Raw genomic sequence first — 23,378 nt, forward strand, 5'->3', positions numbered from 1 at the left:
AACTTATGCCATTTAAACACTTCTACAATTTGGTAACTAGGTTGACATTGTAATGTCTAATTCCAGAGACCACAATTTAGATTATTGGTTGATTGGTTGGTTGAATGATCTTTTCTAAACATGATGGTTAGTTCAGCAAAATTAGATTGACAGAAGCTCTCATTTCAGTGTGCTACATATTAGAAGAGTTTTTATAAAATTTTTATAAAATATTGATGTTTGGGCCCCACCTTTAAAGATTCTGAGTACTGAGTCTCAGAAACTTCCCAGATAATTTTCATGGGAAGCCAGGGCTCAGCTTCTACAGTCTCTGAACTATGTAGAAGGTTGCCCAGGCATCCACTGAGCTAATGCTTAAATCCTTTACACTGGTATTTCTAAAAGGATGACTTTTCTTAGAACCAAGATTCTAGGTAGTAGTGTAGTCCGGACATTATTCCTGACATAAGGAGTCTACACTACAGCTATAAAAGGAAACAGCCACTAATTGTGAGGGAAAAAAAACAGAGCCTGCCCCAGGAAGAGAACAGTGGTACCTCTGGTTTTTTCCTGATGTCAGGGAGATAGCCTCCTAGGTCAGGGGCTCTCAGCAAGGGGAAATTTGTTCCCTAAGTGACACGTGGCAACATCTGGAGACTTTTTTTTTGTTTACAGTTTGAGGAGTGATGCTAGTATCTTGAGATCAGAGGTCAGTGGCACTGCTAAATATCCTACAATGCACAGAACGTTCCTCACAAAGAATTATCTGATACAAATTATTTATGGTACCAAGATCGAGAAACCTGTTTTTAGATCCTTAACTCTTAGATTCTTCCTCCTCCCTAAGTAAATAGCATCCTGAATAGAATTAGTCTTAGACTTTTTCTCTTTTTACGAATATAATTTTCCAGTATTTTTCGATCAGTATTTTGCATGCTCTAAGTAGTCATAGAATGTGATAATTCTGCATTGCTTTTAAAACACAGAGGCTGCTGCTTTAATGTATCTGTCTGAGAGGCAGAGTAAACACAGTGGAAAATGCCTTTTCTACTTATTATCTTCTTCCCATACGCATGCCTCCCTGAAACAGAAAGTCAGCTGAGCCCAAGACCTAGTGGAGATCCAGCGTAGATTGCTGTGACAAGGCACTGCAGCAGCAATACAGCCAGCCCTCTGGCTGCAGGTCTCTCTGTGAGGTGTGTCTGGAGGCTACTAGGTTTATCAGATGTCTGCCTGGCTATTTCATGCCTACTGCCAGGTTGATTCATAAATACTGGTTTGAAAATTCCAACTAGGGCTCAGACCCTGATTTTTCTTTCCACCTTCTTAGGTCATTTTATCATTAAATGAAAAATTGTTGTGATTTAAACTGCACCATTAGGCAGCCTGGGGACAAACATGGGGTTTGGTGAAGAAACTAAACTCAGTAGTGCATTTACCAAATCCTATCTCTGCCAGAAGCTTTTCTTTTCTCTTAAAGAAATAATTCAAAAACTCTATGGGCTAGAAGTAGAAGTGGAACCTTCCCCTGCAGTGTTAGGAGCCCACACAGAGAGGCTGGCATGCCAAGCAAGGGAGATTATTATAAATAACATGAACAGCAGCATCAGTCAAACTCACTGATGTGCCTGAGCAAAATGCTACAGGAACTAGTCAGTTCCTAAAATAAGAAGCAATGATTGTTTTTTAATTTTTATAATTTAAACTTCTAAGGAGCAAAAAATATATATTAAGTGTGGAAAGAGAGAGAGAAAGAGAGAGAGAGAGAAACAGAGCCCTTTTAAGGAGTTTTGGAGAATTAAATTTTAAAATAAGAAAATCACAAGTAATCTCACAGAGGGAACAGCTATCCTTTTATCCTGTGAAACCAGTGGTATTTATTTAGAAGGTTGATGGTCTCCCCTTGTGAAATAACTTTCCTGTAATGTGTCGTTTTCCAGCTTAGGTGGAAGCCATTTGAGATTCCAAAAGCATCTCAGAAGAAAGTGGACTTTGTGAGCGTAAGTCAGTACTACCCACACTTTCCCACTCCTCTATTTTCTTCCATGGTGAGTGACTCAGACATTTGCAGGCTGAATGACAAGCAGAAGCAGACTTACAAGCCAGCAGCAGAGACTGCACCACCTGCCTCTGCTTTCAGGACTAGGCAAGGGACATCTAGCTTGCAGGCACCATATGGCCCCTGACACCAAAGGGCATTGATGAGATATTTACAACATTTCTAAATGGCCCATGAAAACTGAGCACATACCCGCACCAAGTGCCTTTGTTTCAGACTAAAAACACATCTAGTAACCTTCTTGCTTCCTGGACTTCTTAGGTAGTCTGGTGTAGCTTCTAATTTTAAATACATAAAGCAGACTACATAGCATGACAGGAATGCTGATTATATTAAAGTACAATGATAAACATATTAAAATAACAAATTTAGTTTGATTTATAGTAACGTAACTCCTTATTAATGCACTAGACCAGAAGATCTAAGAAAGAATCTGGTAACTATGGTTATTAGAAGTATAAGAATAAATAATATTTTGAGATACCTGTAATAACCACAAAGTAATTTTTTTAAACTCATGATTTTGATCAGTGACAATATTATAGCTATATTCACTTTTAATACTATTGTATTTTGTTGTTTTCAATTACATTGGTGGAAAAACATGATATATTTCAGAGTTTAGTGAAAAATGAATATAAAGTTTTTACCCCATCCAAATTCTCAAATTCAGGAAAATTAATCCCTAATCTAGAAGAGTCTCTAATTTGCACAATGCTGATTAAAAGTTTTGCTTGGTAGTGAGTGCAGTATTTGTGTACGTAGCAAAAAGATATGGAAGAGGAGGTGAGATACACAGAAGTAGGACTCAAAGTAAACCAACATAATCACCAGCTTACTTACAGAGAGTTACTTCCAGTCACAGGCCAAACTGTTCAGCTGATATTGAATTCCTTTTTCTATCTGAAAAAGTCAGCTGGAGCTATAAAGCCCTGGTAACAACAACAATAATAACAACAGCAACAACAATAAGAAAATTCTGATCTACGACCACTACTGGCAGTTAGGTTAAGCCACCACCTAGCAAATGTCAATCTTAGATTCTTCCAAGGCCTGGAACCCAAATGTCCCAGGAGCACCAAAGGGAAAATTCCAGTAGAACCTAGAAGACCCTTGCTGCTCCCAGACACCAGGAGGAAGAAGACTGACATCTTAGGCTCTACCCATGTTCACTCTTCTCTCTCCTGTGGGTCTCTCCTAGGGCCTGCATACCCTCTGTGGAGCTGGAGACATCAGGTCTAACAATGGGCTTGCTGTCCACATTTTCCTCTGCAACACCTCCATGTTAAATAGGTATGTGGTTCCATGTTGGGGAGGATGCCTCCATCCCCTAGAAAAAGTTATTTCTGTTACTGTTTTCTCCCAGAGCAATGCTTTTGTACATTTATTAATACATTTGCAATGAAAGAACATAGCAACAAGGTGAGGATTGAAAATAAGTATAGTATAGTATAGTTATAATTACAATGGTTGCCTCTATACAGAACATGTGCACACCTTTTTCTTGTCATTATTCCCCAGACATGATAGTTCAAAAATCATTTTAAAGTCATTTACATTGCATTAGGTATTGGTGGCTTGGGAGGTATATGGAAAACTATGTTGGTAATATACAAATATTAAGCCATTTTATATAATAGGCTTGAGCATCTGCATATTTTGCTGTCCACAGTGGTCCTAGAACTTATTCCTTATAAAAACCAAAGAGTAGCTGCAGTTCTATCTTAACTGGCTTCTGTGATATAAATAATAATGGTATATGACAATGTAAATAGAAAAGGAACAGAGGGGCAGTGGAAAGTAGGAGCAGTCCAAGAAAAATTTTGACTAAGCCAGTATGAGTCAGAATATGCTTTATTTCTCAAGGTTCTCCAGAGCTATTCTTGAGTCCAAAGTCACATTGCTTAAGTGGCTAGTTATTAAAGCCACTGACTTCAGGTCAAGGTGACAAAATTTGGCTTCAGCTAATAACTTTAGGTAAATTTTAAAATCCTACAAAAGTTTACATACTAGATTTTTTAAACAACAAAACATGCTGATTATGTTCCTACTTTTACTTTGAGAACCAATCTGTTGTGTCCAAAGTCCAATTCCACTCTTCCTGGCAGTGTAACTCTGGGCAACTCACTTACCTGCTCTACGCCATAAAGCAAAGCCAAGATGACAGTCCTACAGACAAAACATTAGAAATAATTTCCTTTTTCCTTTCTTTCTTTCTTTCTTTCTTTCTCTCTTTCTTTCTTTCTCTCTCTCTCTCTCTCTCTCTCTCTCTTTCTTTCTTTCTTTCTTCCTTTCTTTCCTGCTCAGCTGCTCAGCTCTGGCTTATGGTGGTACAGAGGATTGAACCTCGGACTTTGGAGAGCCTCAGGCATGACAATGTCTTTGCATAACCATTATGCTATCTACCCCTACCCCAGAGATGCCTTTTTAGCCCAATCTCATATCAGGTCACCTCCTCTCTTTTCATTTGAGCCTTTATTCTATCCCCCCCCCGCCCAAGTTATTGATGGGTATCTGAATAATGAATCCTCCACTCCCAGTCACCAATTTTATTCTCCTTTATTTATTTGATAGAAACATAGAAATAGAGAGGAGATCAGAAAGCAAGGGAAACACGGTTGGAATGTTCTATCACTCATGTAGCCCCCCCACCCCCACACACATATACACATACACACACAACCCATAGCTGGGGGCTGGGACCTTGAACCCAGGTCCTGGCACATGGTAATGTGTACTCTCTACTGTTATTCTATTCTTTCAATCTGTCATATGTCCTTCTTCCTTAAAATATTCACACATGCTGTTCCTCCTGCCTAAAATATTTTCCCTCATCTCTAAACCCCTACCTGTATAGCCTTTTCAGGTCTCATTTCAGCTGTCTCTTCTTCAGGGAAGTCTTTGCTGACTACTCCAGACAAGATCAGGTTCATTCTTTCATTACTTACACTTGACTTTCATCGTGCCCTAACAGTTTATGAGGACAAAGATCTGTAATGACTCCATTGCTGTATGACTTCCTAATAGACTTTAAGCTATATGAGGGCAGGGAAACTTTTCTCACCATGTACCCAACACTGTAGCTGACATTTAGTCTTATTAAGTAATAATTTGTGAAGTGACTTACTTTGGACAGTTTCAGACTGTCACTCACAGGAATTATTCTGTTTGTTTCAGATGCTTTTACAATTCAGATGGAGACTTCTTGATTGGTAAGTGCTGAAGATTTCAGTCCCCTTCACCTTGTACTAATCACTAGTCACAAACTGCCTTTTAAATTTATGTGTATTATTTCCTTCACTCTTTAATCTCTCTTAGTGCAGTCTTCAGATTGAGGTCTAGAGGCCTTTGGTGGTCTAGAAAATATTCCCAATGTACCTAAAAATCTCTTTTCTACTTCCTGGTCTCTATTGCTGACCCATCGCTTCTGATATAGGAGAGCTAGACTGATGAAAAGACATAACAAGATATTCCAACCTGTGATTAAGTTATTAAAGTAACTCTATTTGTCTTCAAACTTGATGAGAAAAGACCATCTATGCTTGACATCTGCAGCCTAAACACAAATTTTCATGAGACCATCTAAAATGAAATATATATAGTAGTAATTTCTCTTGCCTGCTCATTTTATTTGCTTTTCAACATTTTGATGTAAACATTAGACATATCAATACCAGCCTTTTGCTGGAACTATCAAAAATGGTGATTTTTCCATTTTATTGCTGCCATCATTTTTGGGCAGTCCACAGAGTTGTGTCTATACAAGCTCTCGAGCTAGTAACTAAAAAAAAAAAAAGAGAGAGAGTCGATTTTTTTGTTTTTTGCTTACATTATTTTTTAAAAATAAATATTTATTTTATCTTTTGTTGCCCTTTTTATTGTTTTATTGTAGTTATTATTGTTGTTGTTATTGATGTCATTGTTGTTGGATAGACAACAACATTTCTCTCTGTTGGAGAAATGGAAAGAGAAGGGGAAGACAGAGAGGGGGAGAGAAAGATAGACACCTGCAGATCTGCTTCACCGCCTGTGAAGCAACTCCCCTGCAGGTGGGGAGCCAGGGGCTCGAACTGGGATCCGTACACTGGTTCTTGCGTTTTGTGCCATGTGCGCTTAACCTGATGCACTACCACCCATATCCCTTTTGTTTACATTCTTTTGGATAGTAAAGCAGCTAGAAACCATCAGAATATATATTGTCTTCCATGAGACTCAGTAATATTCTTTTCATTTGGATGACAAAGAAAAGTAGTCATTAAGCTGTTTATTCTTCATAAAGTAGTTCTTATATGAGAACAGTTGCTCATTGCTGTCCTGTGTTTCTTGCTAGTTCCTCAGAAAGGGAAACTTCTCATTTATACTGAGTTTGGAAAGATGCTTGTGCAGCCCAATGAGATCTGCGTCATTCAGGTTGGTTATGTGTCCCCTTCTCCTCTCTGCCTCTCTCTAATTTGGGAGCAATCGGATGTTTCAGCTGCTGCTATTTCCAACTCTAAAATTTCTTTGTCATGTCTAAGCAATGGGGAGGGAGTTAGAGTTACACAAAAGGCTCCCTGTGCAGAAGGGCAAAACAGGGTTGAGTGCCAGCTTTGTTTTAAAATAACGTGCAATCACGAAGCTAAGAAACTTGTCAATTCAATTTTTCAATATTTATACACACTCTGGATAAAGCCCTGGTCCTATGGTAGTGGTGATGGAATAGAAGGAAGAGGACAATGAAGATAGATTTCCTTTAAAGTTCTGACTGTTTCAGGACATTGCTATCTCTAAACCCAATGAGATTTAGACTACAATTAATTTGAGACCCAGATATAATTAGGAGTAAATTTTTCCTTCTAAATTATCTTTGAGTCTCTCTCTCTCTCTCTCTCTCCCTCTCTCTCCCTCCCTCCTTCCCTCCCTCCCGCTCTTCCTCCCTCCCTTTCTCTCTTTCAAACAGAACACTGTTCATCTCTGGTTTATGGTGGTGCTGGGGATTAAACCTGGGACCTCAGAGCCTTGGACATGAAAGTCATTTTGCATAAACATTATGCTATCTCCCCAACGTAAATGAGTTAACCATTTCTCAAACTTATCTCACTAGACTATTGCTTGGATTTTGCATGTGGGACTGGGTGTAGGTTTGGGACAGCATCTTCCTAACTACAGGTATGGTTTGGGAGGGCACACTAGTGTCTGCTTCCTGTTCCAGAGAGGAATGCGGTTCAGCATAGATGTCTTTGAAGAGACCAGGGGGTACGTCCTGGAGGTCTACGGTGTCCACTTTGAGTTGCCTGATCTGGGACCAATTGGTAAATCTTCACTATAGACCTCTAAGCCTCACTTGGGGTATAAGATGCTAATAATTGTATGGGCGTTAAACATCTTTTTTCCTACATTACCTCACTCAAATTTCAGCTTTCCTCTTTAGATAATTTCTTTAGATTAAGTGTACTTGGGAGTTTCAAAAGCTTACTGAAACTCCTTAAGAAGTCCATACTTTCAACTTTGGTGGTGGGGGTGGTATGAAACTATACGCTGTAATCTTACATTCTTGTAACCTACTCTTTATCACAAGTTTAAAAAAATCCATACTTTCTTTTCAGTTCACTAGCCTCCAGGGCTGCATGCAATGTGGCTACCCCAACTGATGGGCTGAAATATTTACTAGTTCATCAATCTGTCAGTCCACCAGCTAGTCTCAGCTCCTGGGCTGTGTTGGGGGTAATGACAGGAGTCTCATCAAGTGTAGTATAAGTCTCAAATTGCATGCATAGCAGTTAATGACCCAAGCCAACACACTATAAATCTCTCTCTAAAGTAGTACAGTATATAGACCATTGAGGAACAGAATGGTTATACACCATGCCCTCTACAGGATGGTGAAATTTGGATTACTGTAGGCTGAGTCACAAAGGACAGCTTAAATGAGAGGAGATATGACTAGTTCTTAAGAAAAGTTGAGAGAAAATAAAGAGGAAAGGGCCAAGTGGGAATGTGTAGAGTAGGAAGATAATTTTCTTAAGTTATTGGAATTGTGTATAGACAATGGCAACATCTGTATTCCTATGGAAGGGAGAAAATGGGCTGACTCACATTCCTGCTGAGTGCATGTTCCAAGACCTCTAGACCTGGGTGCTGTGGAGGAGCTAGAACCTATAGTCTCCATGAAACAAATAAAGGCTTTCAGAATGGAACCAAAATCCTTTCTGGCAAGTTGGAGGCAGGAGACACAAGAGAGAAGTGAAGGTTGTAGGAGGAGCTGTTCTCAAAACATCTCTTCAAGTGAAAGAAGTGACTGGGAAAATTGGCCCTTGGGCTCATTTGGCATGTTTGCTGAAGGTGGTAGCCACACCTCCCAGTTTCTGCCTTCATTGTCAACAGCTTTTTTAGAACAAAATAGGGACAGGACAGGATGTGCCTTCTGGTCACTCCCCTAGGGGGATCCAAATAGTCAGAGGAAGGTGGGAGGCAGCAGAGAGGCAGCTGGAGCCCTGGTGCGCAGTCTGCCATCCTGCTTGCCACCCTCTCTTCCCACTTTGGTCTGACTTCCTGCTGCTCTGCTGTCAGCATAGCCTCCAGGTTTCATGGAACATATACCCTCTGGAAAATATATATAATTTACTAGCCAGCTGGATTTTTTTTTTAAACCCCAGGAGCTGGAAATGATAAAACACTCCCCAGGCCTCTCCTTTCAGAGTTAAATTATGTTTGTGCACTTAGGTATTTCATTTTTGGTTTTTGACTTTCTTTCTCTGGAGGGAACACTCACAAAACAAAGGTAAGCAGGCCAGTCCAGAATGCTTTGTCCCTCGCTGGCGGACAAATCTGTCAGATTGCAGAGCAGCTTTATAGACTGACAATGCTTCTGACTTCTGTGTGAGGGGCAGAGGCACGCCTAGAGAAGTAGCATGTAACCCTTCTTTCTCAAGCACTGAAGATCAGGTCTAGAGTTATCAGACCCTTGGAAGGGGGGAAGGTCTATTCCATTTTTCTCCTTTCTAGTGTCTTTCCTTCCCTCCTATCCCCATGTAGTGATGAGATAATGCACATAATATGTTTATAAACTAACTTTTAAGAGTAATGTGGGTGATAGTGATATTTTAATTTTCATGATTTTTTTCTGATTAAATTCTTTGTGTCCTCCTTAAGAGATATCAGACTAGAAATCAAATGAATATTGGAACAATGAAAGCCAATTGTGAGGTAGCTTTTGACATGGAAGAAAGCCCTTTCTCTTTGTGCAGCCATGAATACTTCTTCATTGTGACTTCATCAGAAGACTAAAAGACTTTTGGATGATTGTGTTCTAGGAGCTAATGGTTTGGCCAACCCTCGTGATTTTCTGATACCCGTTGCCTGGTATGAAGATCGTCAAGTGCCAGGGGGCTACACAGTAATTAATAAATACCAGGGGAAGCTGTTTGCTTCAAAGCAGGTAAAGAAAGATGGTTGGCAGGCAAGGGATGCAATGAACAGCTATTGATCACTTAGTGATTACCAAGACCATTGTTAAGTACCATATATATAATTTCATCTATTTGCACTAGGATATAGCAAATAAGGTAATAGTTGCTTTATCTGTAGTCACGAAAATAAGTGACATGGTGGCAATTTATCAAATGTCACAGTAAAATGCAGAATCCAACATTTCAACACATATCCTGTGTGAATCCAAAGCTTATGTTCCCTCTACTCAATAAGCAATGAATTACTTGGTAGTACATAGGTGTCTATAAATTGTGTAGGAAACAAGACACAGGTAGAGTAATGTGTTATGAAGGAAAACAAATTAACAAACTATTTATATTCACCGAAGACCATCATATTTCAAATACAAGTAACGGCTGATAGAAAACAAATAGAATTCAGATAATTAATTTAACTTTGTTTACACTACAAATATTATAAACTCAAAAGTAAGGCAAAGATACTAATAAAAATCATCATAGTAACATATGAACATATATTACTACTTAATGCACTTAATAATAATAGAAATAAAGGTAAGCCACAGATCTCTTCAATTTAATCACTATTTACCTAACTTTTGACTATTGGACTTACTCCTATTTTGCTAAAGTATGTCCTTTTCTTTGGTCAGCATCTATACAGTATGCTAACAAGCTAATTTAACACCATTAACCATAAGGGTTAACTGTCACCGTCATTGACATTCTGTTATCCTCACATTCTCTGGGTCAGGATTTATCAAAATGTGATTCAAAGACAATTTGCATCAGAAATTCTCAGGGAGGTATAAAGAATATATGTAAAGAAAGAGACTCTCATGCCTGAAGCTCCAAAGTCCCAGGTTCAACCTCCCATATCATAATAAAGTAGAGCTGTTTAGTTCTCTGGTAAAAAAATGTATATGTATATATGCAAAGATAAAGAATATCTGTAAAGACAATATGTAATGATCCTTAGCTACAACTCCAGCCTGATAAAAATAATAACAGCTGAGAACGAAGCACAGAAACTGCAGTCATTTTAAGCATGCTCCCTATTTTATTTTATTTTATTTTATTATTATTTTTTTTTACTGCCACCAAGATTATTGCTGGGATTCAGTGCCTTCATGGAAAAAAAAAAAAAAAAACACTGTCTCAGTGGCCATTTTTTTCCTTTTTTTTTTTTTTTTTTTTTTGAGAAAGAACTGGAGAAGGGGGAGAGAGAGAGAGAGAGAGAGAGAGAGCTGCAACTGCTTCACTACTTGTGAAGCTCTACTCCTCTCCTGCAAATGGGGACTGGGCTGTGAACCCAGGTCCTTACCCATGGTAATATGTGCACTCAATTAGATGCACTGCCATCTACTCCCCACCCCAATATTATTTTATATATACTTAATAGAGAATCACTATTCTTAGAGGCCTTCAGCAGCTCCATGGTTTTTCACACTCCAAGAAGACTCTGCTAATTCTCTTTGTGATTATTCCCTGTGAAAGTTCTCAGGGATCCATGCTCTTTCCTCTGCCATGATCTGTGCCCTTGGGTGGTGGACCTAGAGAGACTGTATTATCCAGACTCCCAGAGTCAGTTAGCTGTTGGTTGAGTTCAACCAATAAAGGAACTCATAGGAAACTGGAGGGCAGGAAGAAGGCTTGTTAAGGTTTTCCTCTCTAAACATAAATCTTCTGAAGGATGTTTGCATCCTTTGTGATCTTGGTTCTTACTAAGTAGCCCCAGTGGTGTGCTAGAATTAACTCATACTGGCTCTTGAGGGCTGATAAATGGTTCTCTTCCCATGATATCACATTGGCAGCTCAAAAATGATTTACCAGCACATCAGTGGGTAGCTCTCTCTCTTCATAGCTGTAGCTCTTTTCAGTTCATTAATAACAGTCTCTTCTTGTAATCTACAAATCTATGAATGGCAATCTCTTCCCCATATTGTTAAGTTCAAGTACTTCACCTTTACCCAGCTCAATTAACCATAACTTCTATGAATAGTTCCCTCATTAAAGTCTGGAGAATTTGAGCTGAATTCTGCTTCCAGACAGACCCGTAGATACAGTAGATCATAGATGTCATAGAACACTGTATTTATCAAATCCATGGATGTAGCAGAATATTGATCTGCTCCTCCCTCAGAAAAAGCTCACAAAAGGACCATTTTAGGATCGCTCTGAAATCTCAAGTCCTCAGGCATGGAACTCTTAGAAACCTTCTCCCTGTCTTGCTCTCACCAACTCAGACACTGTATCTATCAGTTGCTCCTCTAGGCAGTAATTACCTTGAGAGCACTGCCTGCCCTCTGTACCAGGGAACTCAGAAGGTGGACCAGATTGTCTGAGAATTGCTGATATCCACACATTCTTACAATTGTGTTTAAATTTGTTTTAAAGGTACTACATGCAGAATGAGCTGTATTTCTGCTGCACATATAATTAGAGGCATAGAAGTTTTTGAACTGGTAAACTAGAGTTAGTGGCCAAAGGAGAGCAGTTGAAGACATATAAAGCAACCCAATGATAACTCAGTCTTATTCTTCTCCCAAGCAGTGGCATTATTAAATTATGATAACAAAATTAAATAAAATAAATAGAGAGAACAATGCCTAGTACAAACTGTGGAATCACAGCTTTAAAAAAAATTAGGGGAGTCAGGCTATAGCACAGCGGGTTAAGCGCAGGTGGCACAAAGCACAAGGACCGGCATAAGGATTCCGGTTCAAGCCCTGGCTCCCCACCTGCAGGGGAGTTGCTTCACAAGCAGTGAAGCAGGTCTGCAGGTATCTATCCTTCTCTTCCTCTCTCTGTCTTCCCCCTCCTCTCTCCATTTCTCTCTGTCCTATCCAACAACAACGACAACAATAATAACTATAACAATAAAACAACAAGAGCAACAAAAGGGAATAAATATTTTTTAAAAATAAGTAATGATAAATTAAAAAAGAATTAGGTACTAATATCTCCTTTGTCTGTTTTGTTTGTTTTATTTTGTTTTTTTGTGAGCAGGATGTCTCCCCATTCAACGTTGTAGCCTGGCATGGAAACTACACCCCCTATAAGTACAACCTAGAGAACTTCATGGTCATCAATGCAGTGGCTTTTGACCATGCAGTAAGTCTGGTTAAGTGGGTGGGTCCTTGAGGGATAAGGTAAGCCTTGGGTGGGAGATGTGCTTAGTAGACCCCTGAAGCTCACAGAGTTAACACAGTCATTGTCACCCTTGGAAGCCCAAGATGCAGATAACTACTGTGATCTACCCAGAGATCACAGTAACTCTTGTAGATGGGTAAAAAGTTGTGGTTTTCTTTTGAGGAGAGGGGTTAAATTTTCTACTTAGAAACTAACTGGCAATGCCAGTAAAGAGGGATGAGAAAGGAACATTCTGGATCTGTAAAGTGCTCTGTCTTGCTCACATGTATCAGATCTGGTTGATTTTAGCAGTGCTGTAGCAGACAGCTCTCTTAAAGTTTCTTATACTCTCCAGCACTTGGATTTAAACCAAGGAAAGTCTTGAATATGAACTTGGTTATATTTTTTATTCAATTAGAGGGGATACCACTAATTCCCTGGACTACTGTGCAGGCCCCCAAGGCTCCACATTCTTGATAAACTGCTTGTTTGGGAATCCTGGGGGGAAGTTCATTTTATATCCTAGTTTATAATATATTAGCTTAACCTACAAGCTGAGCTATAATTAGAGCAGAAGCCAGAGAACGAGAGACAGAAAGATTTCTCTGAATCCGTTCAAGCTGATTGGGAGTGGGGTTGTGGGGGGTGTAAAACTACTTTCCTGAAGAGAAGCACCTCGTAAGAAAAGCAAATGGGAAAAGAAAATGAGGCATCATTCAATCCTCCTGGCCCCCACATGCAGGGAAAAAGCTTTTTCATGTGGTGAAGCAGTGCTGCAGGTGTTTATCTCCCTCTCTATCACCCCTTTCCTTCTTGATTTCTGGCTATCTGTATCCAATTAATAAGCAGAGATAATACAAAAATTTGAAGGAAAAAAAAAGAAAGAAAATGAGGCATTAAGCTCAAAACAGCATGAACAAGGATCCTGAGATACTGATAGAGCTCTATTTTCAACTTCACAACCTCCTATTCTTTAAATTTTTCAGATCATTTCTTATAACAGATGAAAAACTGTTAATTCTCACAGCAATAAGGGTTGGTTTCTTGAAATGCATTTACACATATTCAGTTTTCTCCACACTGAAGCTATAGTTATTCCTTCAAAATTCAGATCTGATCGTTCCACTACTGCGTTAGAAAATCTTTGCCAGGATCCCATGGTTTAGGATTAAGTCTGAGCTCTGAAGCGTGGTATCTGATGCTTCACCATCTGGCCCTGGATTCATTTTCCAGTACCATCTCTTGCCCCTCTCCCTTCTGCCAATGCTCCCTGGGCTTTAGCTTTCTTATCTCTTAATAAAAATCTTTACATATTTTCATTTCTCCCCTGTGCATAGAATACCATCTCCTTTCATTCTTTCCCTTCCTACCACCCTTCTCTTTTTCTTTCTTTCTTCTTTTATTCTTCAGGATCAACATCAGATGACACTTTTTTTTAAGCCTTCCTTGATACTCTCAGAAAGATGCTCCTTCCCCTGCATTGCCTTGAATCTCTGTTTATAAAGCTAGGTTGCATTATAAACTAGTCACTTTACTGAGATTAGTTGTTTGTATATATGTCTTATAATTCCTCCAGTCACCCTTCCCATTACCACAAATAAGGCTAAGGGAGCAAGAAGTAGACTGTCTACATATCTATATATCTGATATCTATACACCTATGTCGATATGTCAGAAAAGTCATGAGAGGCACTCCCAAGGTACATTCTGTTAGTGCGTGGGCATAGTGAGGGTCTTTGTTGTTCTCTTGGCTTTTATATTTATTATACACATACTAAATAGGATTATATGTAAATATATGCATAGTATATATAATTATAAACACATATAATTATAGTTAATAACATCCCTTAGGCTCCTTCTACCACTGTTCTCATCTCCCTACCCTCTCTCCCTCTGGTAACTTCAATTTTGTTGTCAATTTTGTTCGGAGGCCCACTACTCTCCTTTTCTCTTTTGTTTCCTTATAATAGCATAAGCCCAATCATCTTTGGATCTCAGGCCTTAGTGTGGTGTCTGATCACTAGTTTCAGTTAAATTAAATCTCACCAAAAATGAGCATTGGCTTCAGTTAAATAAAATTGCAATCTTCTCACGTAAGTATTACAAAGTTACTTTAAAGTCATAACACTGCACCTCAACAGTTCTCCCTACACTAGCACCACCAAAACTCATAATGGAAGTGGATTTTAAACCTGTAAGTCCAAGAAGGATAAGAAAGCAATGGCTCTGTTCTCAGAGATTTTTGCCAAAAGGTACCATCTGGAATCTATGATTCCCCCAAAGAGAAGAACATCCTACATTTACACCAAAACTTGAGTATTCTTTTATTTCTTTTCCCACCTTATCCTGAGGATCCTTTCTGCCATGAGCTCCCTGCAGCGTATCCCAGCTCTGGTTGCTGGGAGCTGAGGTTGGGAGAAAGACACCACTGGTTCTCAGACCCACCAGGTAGTGCTTGCAGGAAATGGGCACTCAGCAGGGTGAAAAAGCAACTCAGAATCCTCTTATCTGGTGTTAATTTATTTTGCTTCAAGCACAGCAAGAAGGGAAAGTCAAATGAGTAATGATTGCACCTTGATGACAAGTCCAGACTTCTGAGCCTGGTCTGTGTGGTTTGATTAGAAATGTATGTCACTTGAAAGCAATTTCAAGTGTGCTTGACGTATATATCATCGTCTAGTTGCCTTCATTTTCTCCTGTGTTCAGGCTCTCCCTTGTGCTTTCATAGGACCCGTCAATTTTCACTGTGCTGACTGCCAAGTCTGTCCGCCCAGGAGTGGCCATTGCAGATTTTGTCATCTTCCCACCTCGATGGGGTGTTGCTGATAAGACTTTCAGGCCCCCTTATTACCACAGTAAGTTCTTCTCTTGCCAAGCCACATTTAGCAGTGGTTAGAGAGATGGCATAATGGTTATGCAAAAAGACTTAGATGCCTAAAGCACCAAAGGTCCCAGGTTCAGTCCCCAGCACCATCATAAGCCAGAGCTGAATAATGCTCTGGTAGAAGAAGAAAAATAAAATAAAATAAAATAATGTAAAGTAGAGGAAGAAACCAATGCAACTGTGAACCAGTAAGCATTGTCCATAGTGACTCCAACCTTGCCCTGGCTAGAGTTCAGGAAGCTCCTTCCTGAGGCCTAGTGCCGTGGAGATGTCAGTGTTGTGCTGACCTTGAGAAAGGAAAACTGTGTTGTACCTACAGTTGGATATTTCTGTCCCTGAAGAGAGGTGGAAAGAAAGGTTGGTAAAGTGTGAAGTAAAAAAATGTTGCTGCTGCTGCAGCTATTACTATTGTTACATTTCAGATGTTTCTTTGTGCAGAGAGTAACAGTGATATGTCAATAGTTAAGTTTGCTCTTTTAGCAAGCTCTTTACCTCATTCTAGTTCAAGAGGCAGCAGAATGCTCCTTCTCCAGTTATTTTGATGGGTAAGGCTTCAGCTTTCACTAGGCAATGAAGTCTATTCTGAAATCAGTTTCTGTAGAGCATGTGTTGCCTGCATTAGCCAAGAAACCAAAACCTGGTCAAACTGAATTAAGAAATGTCTCTTAGGAGTTTTGAGACTGCAAAAGGAAGACACAGACCCACAGGCACTGGAATAGTGTATGGGGACACCAAAGGGTAGAGAGGTCTAATTTATTTTTTTTTTAATTTAATTTTTTTTTCTTTTTTATTTAAGAAAGGATTAATTAACAAAACCATAGGGTAGGAGGGGTACAATTCCACACAATTCCCACCACCCAATCTCCATATCCCACTCCCTCTCCTGATAGCTTTCCCATTCTCTATCCCTCTGGGAGCATGGACCCAAGGTCATTGTGGGTTGCAGAAGGTAGAAGGTCTGGCTTCTGTAATTGCTTCCCCGCTGAACATGGGTGTTGACTGGTCGGTCCATACTCCCAGTCTGCCTCTCTCTTTCCCTAGTAGGGTGGGTCTCTGGGGAAGTGGAGCTCCAGGACATATTGGTGGGGTCTTCAGTCCAGGGAAGCCTGGCTGGCATCCTGATGACATCTGGAACCTGATGACTGAAAAGAGAGTTAACATACGAAGCCAAACAAATTGTTGAGCAATCATGGACCCATAGTGAAGAGGAAGTGTTAGGGGGTACTCACTGCAAACTCTAGTGTACTTCTGCTTTCAGGTATATATTTTGCAGTAGTTTATGGATATGTGCGAACATATGCTCTCTCTCACAGAAACTGGTGTATATCTAGGTTTTGGGACTTTGTTAGAAAGTGAACCACCTGAGATGGAATTAGAGTATACTATGAAAGGAAAGGTCTCACCCGAGTAATGAAGCTGAAGGGTTGTCATTCCACACGTGAAGTCTCTGGACACAGTCTGAAGTGAAGCATGTTGAGGTGGCAATCATTGTGTTGGTTAGGTTGTGATCAGCAGATGCAATATTATTTGATATGGATTGGGAGAGGCATATGGGAAAGTGGGCCCTATCCAAGGGTTCCAGGACTGGGGGAAGTAGAGGCTCTCTAGTGGAGATGTGAGGTTCCTGCTGTCTTAGGGTTCAAAAAGACAATCGATAGTTAATGTTATCATCACATTATTTGGTAATTGGGTTAACTTTGAAAAGTACTTTGTTAGGGTTTGCTGTACAGTACCCTGTATCTTGTATATAGCTGTGCTATTGGTTGCTTCTGATCTACTTGGTCTAATCTTTTGAGAGAGTCTGCATATCAATTACACAGCCTATATATTGAAAAGATTCAGTTTGTGTTTTGAAAAACTTCGAGACATACAATTAGTTTTCCTCCTCTCGTATTAATTAACTAGTGATTTATGTGACTACATTTTGCTAGGAGTGTACATAAACACCATTCCCACCACCAAAAGACTGTGACCCATCCCTCCCACCCACTCCCACCCCCCACTGTCCCAGGAAGCTGCCTGTCTACCCCTCACCACAGGGTTTTTACTTTGGTGCCCTACTTACAATTTGGTCAGGTCCTGCTTTTAGTTTCCCTTTCAGATCTTCTTACTCAACTTCTGTTGATAAGTGGGATCATCCCATAGTCATCTTTATCTTTCTGACTTAGTTCACTTAACATAATTCCTTCTAGCTTTGTCCAAGATGGGTCAGAGTAGGTGGGTTCATTGTTCTTGAGAGAGGTCTAATTTACACAAAGACAAAATGAGGTCATTCAAATTGAGGTTCGCCATGCAAATCAGACTTCTAGTCCTGTCAATTTCTATTTGAATTACACATTTGGTAGAGTTGGTGGGAACAATGATTGGTGGAGCTTCAATCTAGGGAGGTCTGTGGTAGGCTGGCTTTGTTTCAGATTTTCCTTGGGGGCCATGTGTGGACATGCTTGAGCTTACCCCACATAGATAGACATACATGGGACTCTATGCAGAGCTTCCTAAGCCTGCTCCAGCTACCTAGATGTATGGCTCCACTTTAAAGGTCAAACAATTGTGTGATCTCTGAGGAGTTAATAAATCTATTGTTTTTGTTTTGCTGTCTTCATTGTGACTAATAACTGCTAGTTATTTACTGTGCTCTATGCCTCTAAGCTCTTTAACTGTTAACTTGGAACAGGAGGAACATGGTGGATAAACTGTTGGACTCTAGCATGAAGTCCCAAGTTTAAACCCTGGCATCACTGTGTACCAGAATTATGCTGTTATTCTCTCTTTCATAAATAAATACATAAGTACATAAATAAATCTTTTAAAATATTAATTCATTTAAAAACCATATTTTTATTGGGGGATTAATACTTTACAATCAACAGTAAATACAATAGTTTGTACATGCATAACATTTCCCAGAAAAACTATATGTAGTTTATTGGGGTTTTGTGGTGGTGCACCTGGTTGAGCACACATGCTACCATGTGCAAGGACCCAAGTTCAAGCCCCTCCTCCCTACTTGCAGGGAGAAGCTTTATGAGCGGTGAAGTAGTGCTACAGCTGCTTCTCTCCCTCTCTATAATCCCTCTTTTCTCTCAATTTTTCTGTCTCTATCCAGTAAAAAGTAAAAATAATTTTTTTAAAGTCTGCTATTGAATTTTTTAAAAACATCTTTAAAAAAAGAGTCCAGTTTATCCACTGTGCCACTTCCTGTGACAAGCTCGTTTAATCCTTATACAGTTGTAAGAAGCAGTGTCACTGCCCCCATCCTTGTTTTTATGGATTTTCTTTTTCTTTCAGAAGATGAAACTAAGATAAGGCACATTAGCTTGATCGAGGCTTCATAACTAATTAGTTGGTATTGTCAGGATCTAACTAAAGGCAGTATGGTATCAGAGCAAACACTCATGAACACAAACTGATGTGCCTAGCCCAGTGCCTGGCACATGATACACATCTAATAAATGTATATTTGATAAATGAATGCATCCCCAAGATGCCACCTCATGGCTGTACTTAATGAGTTTGGCATTTTTAATTGTATAGGAACAAGATGTAAATCCAGTCTAAAGGTCAATGTACTTGGAAGAGATTCTAGTCTTGCACACAAAGCATTGGGAAAACTTTAAGGTGCACTTCAACCAGAACATGCTAAAAAAGAAGTCTTTTTCCTTAGCTAACCTCAAGGCCTTCTTGTCTATATGAAGCACATCTTTATATATACCAGCTCCCAGATGCCAGGTGTTAACTGAAAAACAGAACAAAGTTAAATTTTTACTTGATGGGAGTCAGGCGGGTTAAGCACAGGTGGCGCAAAGTGCAAGGACTGGCAAAAGCATCCCAGTTCGAGCCCCCGGCTCCCTACCTGCAGGGGAGTCTCTTCACAGGCGGTGAAGCAGGTCTACAGGTGTCTCTCTTTCGCTCCCCCTCTCTGTCTTCCCCTCCTCTCTCCATTTCTCTCTGTCCTTTCCAACAACTATATCAGTAACAACAATAATAACTACAACAACAAAACAACAAGAGCAACAAAAGGGGAATAAATAAATAAATAAATAAAAATTCTTAAAATTTTTTTTTACTTGATGTTAACTTAAAAATAAAATATTTTAGTTTTTTTTAATTGTTGCTGCTGCTGTTGAATTTATTAAAAAATCAAACTGAGAACTGAATTGCAGGAGGGACTCAAATTCGGGAACAACTTTCACGTTGTTCTAAAAGAACTTGCTCAAAGTTTAAATTTTGATAACGAGACTTTAGCCTGTATATACATAAGAGGAGGCTACAATTAATATCTAAGAAATTTTACAACATAGAAGCAGTTAGTGCTATTTGTGACTCAGTGTTATCTCTGCATTTTGGCAGCCAAGTTATGGTCATTTCATTTTATCTGCCTTTTCTTCTGGGCACTGAAGGCCTGGGCACAATAGACTGGCTGTTCTTTAGGCAGCCTTAATAGCTGATGAAGAGCTTATCTGAGGTCATTGTGCTCTGACTTTACAGAGAGTCAGAAGGTTTGGAGTGTAACTTCTTCACAGTATCAGACCTGCTGAGTGCTGACTTTGACTCACATATTTTCAAAAAAGATGATGGTTTCAGCCTTGTTTCTCTGACCATTTACAGTTTCTTTAACATGGCATTCAACAAGATGCTATTGCTTGGCCATGTGTAGCATGGCCAAGTTAGACATTTGTAGAGGGTAAAGAACTAAGCTTTTCAGGATGAAAGAAGGTCATTTTATACCAAATTACAGTACCACCTTTCTTTTTTTCTTTCTTTTTTTCTTTCTTTCTTTCTCTTTCTTCTCTTTTTCTCCTCTTCCTCCTCCTCCTCCTCCTTCTCCTTCTATTTCTTCTTCTTCTCCTTCTTCTTATTCTTATTCTCCTCCTCCTTCTTCTTTAAATAAAATCATTATAGTGGAGAAAATGATACAATTCATTACTACTAAGATACAGTATGCTTTGAAATTAGACTCATAAAAATAGTCCATTAGAAAGGACTGCAGGCTGGGAAGACAGTATACAAAAGACTTTCATGCCTGAGGCTCTGAGGTTTCATGTTCAGTCTCCAGCACCACCTGGCTTACCAGAGCTGAACAATTTTCTGGTCTTTCTGTATCTCTCACATTAAAATAAATAAATATAACCTTTAAAAATAGAAAGGACAGAAATAGCAAATGTTGGGGAAAGAAAAATATGTCTTTTCTGAAGAATGTCAAACCTTTCACTGGCCTGAACTGTTATTTTCCTGGAAGTTATTCCCTTGTAAAGTCGGTTGTCATGGTGAGAGAATTTCTAGCTTAGGGACTGTATCTTGCATGCTAGTCCTTATTCACTATTTCACATAGTTCATTTTTTAAATTTTATTTGTTTATTATTTGTATAGAGGCAAAGAGAAATTGAGGTGAGGGAGAAATAAAGAGGGAAAGAGACAGACCTGCAGCTCTACTTTTCCATTTGTGAAGCTTTCCCCTTGCAAGTAGGGGCCAGGGGCTTGAACCCAGGTCTTGTGCACTATAGTGTGTGCATTTAACTAGGTGCACCACCACTTGCCCCCCACATAGTTCTTTAGTTTCTTTTTTTTTTTACCAGAGCACTGCTCAGCTCTGGCTTATGGTAGCACATGGAATTGAACCTGGGACTTTGGAGCCTTAGGCATAAGAGTCTCTTTGCATAACCATTATGTTATCTACCCCCTTCCCACATAGTTCTGTTCAGTTGCTCTGTGTAGTGGTTTTCAAACTATATTTATATCACCTGGAAGTCTTAACAGTACAAATTCCAGAGTCATGTGATCTGGAGAAGGGCCCAATAATTTGACTTTAACAAATCCCTGTGTGATGCTGAATTAGTGCTTCAGGCATAACATTTTAAGATTATTACAAGGGTGGGGAGAGATAGCATAATGGTTATGCAAACAGATTCTCATGCCTGATGCTCTGAGCTTCCAGGTTCAATCCTCTACCACCTTCATAAGCAAGGGCTGAACAGTGCTCTGGTACAAGGAAAAATATATATTACAGGACATAAAAATCACTTAGATTATATAGGTAATCTTGATATAGAACCTATAAATCTAGATGATTGAGTATAATTACCCAGTCTTTATTAAAAATGTCATTTTAGTTATTATTAAAATTCCCATATAGACTCTGATCTCCTTTAGCCCTAGCCGAGTTTATTTCATGTAGTAGAAAATGGAGCTCAAGAACTCTAATAATTCACATGACCCTAAAGCAGAGCTTTGGCTACTTAGAATTTCATACTAAGGGGTTGATTGTGTTTGGACTCCTGTTGATCTATATTTTTTATTAATCAAATATATTTTTAAAGTTTATTTGCAGGACTCAGTTCCAAAGAATCTGACTAGTTGGTTTTGTTATGGAGCCTCAGAATTTGTATTTCGAACTAGGAAGTTAGAGATTCTGATGCAGAAAATCAACTGGTCCTGGGCTTATCTCCACATGCTGATAAATAGATGATCTGGTAGTCAGTGTTGAGCAAGTCTGCTTCTACGCCAGAATTCTCAAACTCACTTTGTGACTCTAGTTTATAGTTCTGACTATCTGAAACAAATGGCCTTGGGAAATTGTTGTTAAAATTCGTAGGCTCTGGCTGGCCGGGCTAGCTTGCTTCACGGCAGGTAACAGAGACGCGGAGACAATGGCTGGGCAGGGAAGCTGTATTTCTTTATTCAGGAACAACGATTCACAAACTAAGACAAACTAATCACCAAACAGAACTCTGCTGTCTCTTTGCGGCGGCGCAGGCACACTCTCTCTTACTCTCGAACTCAGGAACTCTCTAACTCTGGCACTCTAGGATTTAGCGGGGCATAGAAAAACCTGGGGGCGGAGCCAGGGTTGGTTGAAAGGGGACACTCTAGGATTTAGCGGGGCATAGAAAAACCTGGGGGCGGAGACTGCATCAGAATAAGTCCTCAGCAACATCTCCTTCTATCCCTTTATATCTAAATGGACACAGTAAAGAAAAATGGAGCAGGCTTAAATGTTTTAGAGGAATGCCATGCTCAGGTGGGAAGATGTAGGACTTTCTGTGGAGGAGGGAAGGCTTAAATGGCTGCCAACCTTGTGAGATTTATGCGTCCTCCTGTGCTCAACCCCTCTTTAGAGAGAGAGACTTACCTGGAGAGACTCATCTCATAGGTTTAAGCGCAGCCTGCTCAACCATCTCTTCACAATATCTCTACATCTTTTCTATCTTTCTATCTAGTAATTGCATAAGATGTACAAAGTCTATAAAAGACTATCATGGGGCAGAAACCTTTTGGGCATAAGCCTAAGTGATATAACAAAATAGGAAGGGACAAGTAGGGGAGAAGTAAAAGCCAGTGTGGTGTGAAGGGAAGGATTGGTGTGTAAAGGAGCATTCCCTGTTTGGGTGGGGAAAGGGGCAAGGGTACATAATGAGGGGGAGGCGGGAGGTATGACCCACCAAACAGAGGGGCTATTTGGCATTGTATAGTCCTCAAGGCAACAGTCTGTAAAGTCTATGAATTACTCAGGATCAGTCTATGAAAAACCAGCAGCGTGAAGGGAAATAAGCTGCTTCAAAATTGTGTAAAATGTATATAAGGTATGTCAGAAAGTCCGATACAAGTCTCAGTCCGAAGTAGATGGCTAGGGGAAGAATTGGCAGGGGATGCAACGCTGCATGAGGGAGGTTAGCCACTGGAATGTTGCTCTTTTGTAGATAGCTAGCTGGAACTGCCAACACGTAACAAGCAGGTCAGAAGCAGGAACGGTAACCAGGCATGAAGAAAGTTCTGTCCTTGGAGTTTGTGTATCAGGTTCTTCAGATCACGTTGAGTGACATCTAGGGTTTCGGGGGTGTGCCACGGTAGTCGTGCCATCTAGAGTGACGTCAGGGTGTGCAGGGGTTCCAGA

General features: G+C 39.7%; 1 protein-coding gene across 1 annotated transcript in view; it reads left to right on the forward strand.

The window, feature by feature from the left end:
- Positions 1-23,378, forward strand: part of HGD (homogentisate 1,2-dioxygenase) — a 66,130-nt gene that overhangs the window by 31,645 nt on the left and 11,107 nt on the right. Inside the window, exons 5-12 of the mRNA XM_060198306.1 lie at positions 1,920-1,979; positions 3,240-3,331; positions 5,216-5,250; positions 6,369-6,448; positions 7,230-7,329; positions 9,331-9,455; positions 12,478-12,582; positions 15,332-15,458. Coding sequence (XP_060054289.1) covers positions 1,920-1,979; positions 3,240-3,331; positions 5,216-5,250; positions 6,369-6,448; positions 7,230-7,329; positions 9,331-9,455; positions 12,478-12,582; positions 15,332-15,458 — 724 coding nt within the window. The remainder of the gene's footprint in view (positions 1-1,919; positions 1,980-3,239; positions 3,332-5,215; positions 5,251-6,368; positions 6,449-7,229; positions 7,330-9,330; positions 9,456-12,477; positions 12,583-15,331; positions 15,459-23,378) is intronic.

Source organism: Erinaceus europaeus, chromosome 9 (genome assembly GCF_950295315.1).
Source record: "Erinaceus europaeus chromosome 9, mEriEur2.1, whole genome shotgun sequence".
Classification (NCBI taxonomy): Eukaryota; Metazoa; Chordata; class Mammalia; order Eulipotyphla; family Erinaceidae; genus Erinaceus; species Erinaceus europaeus.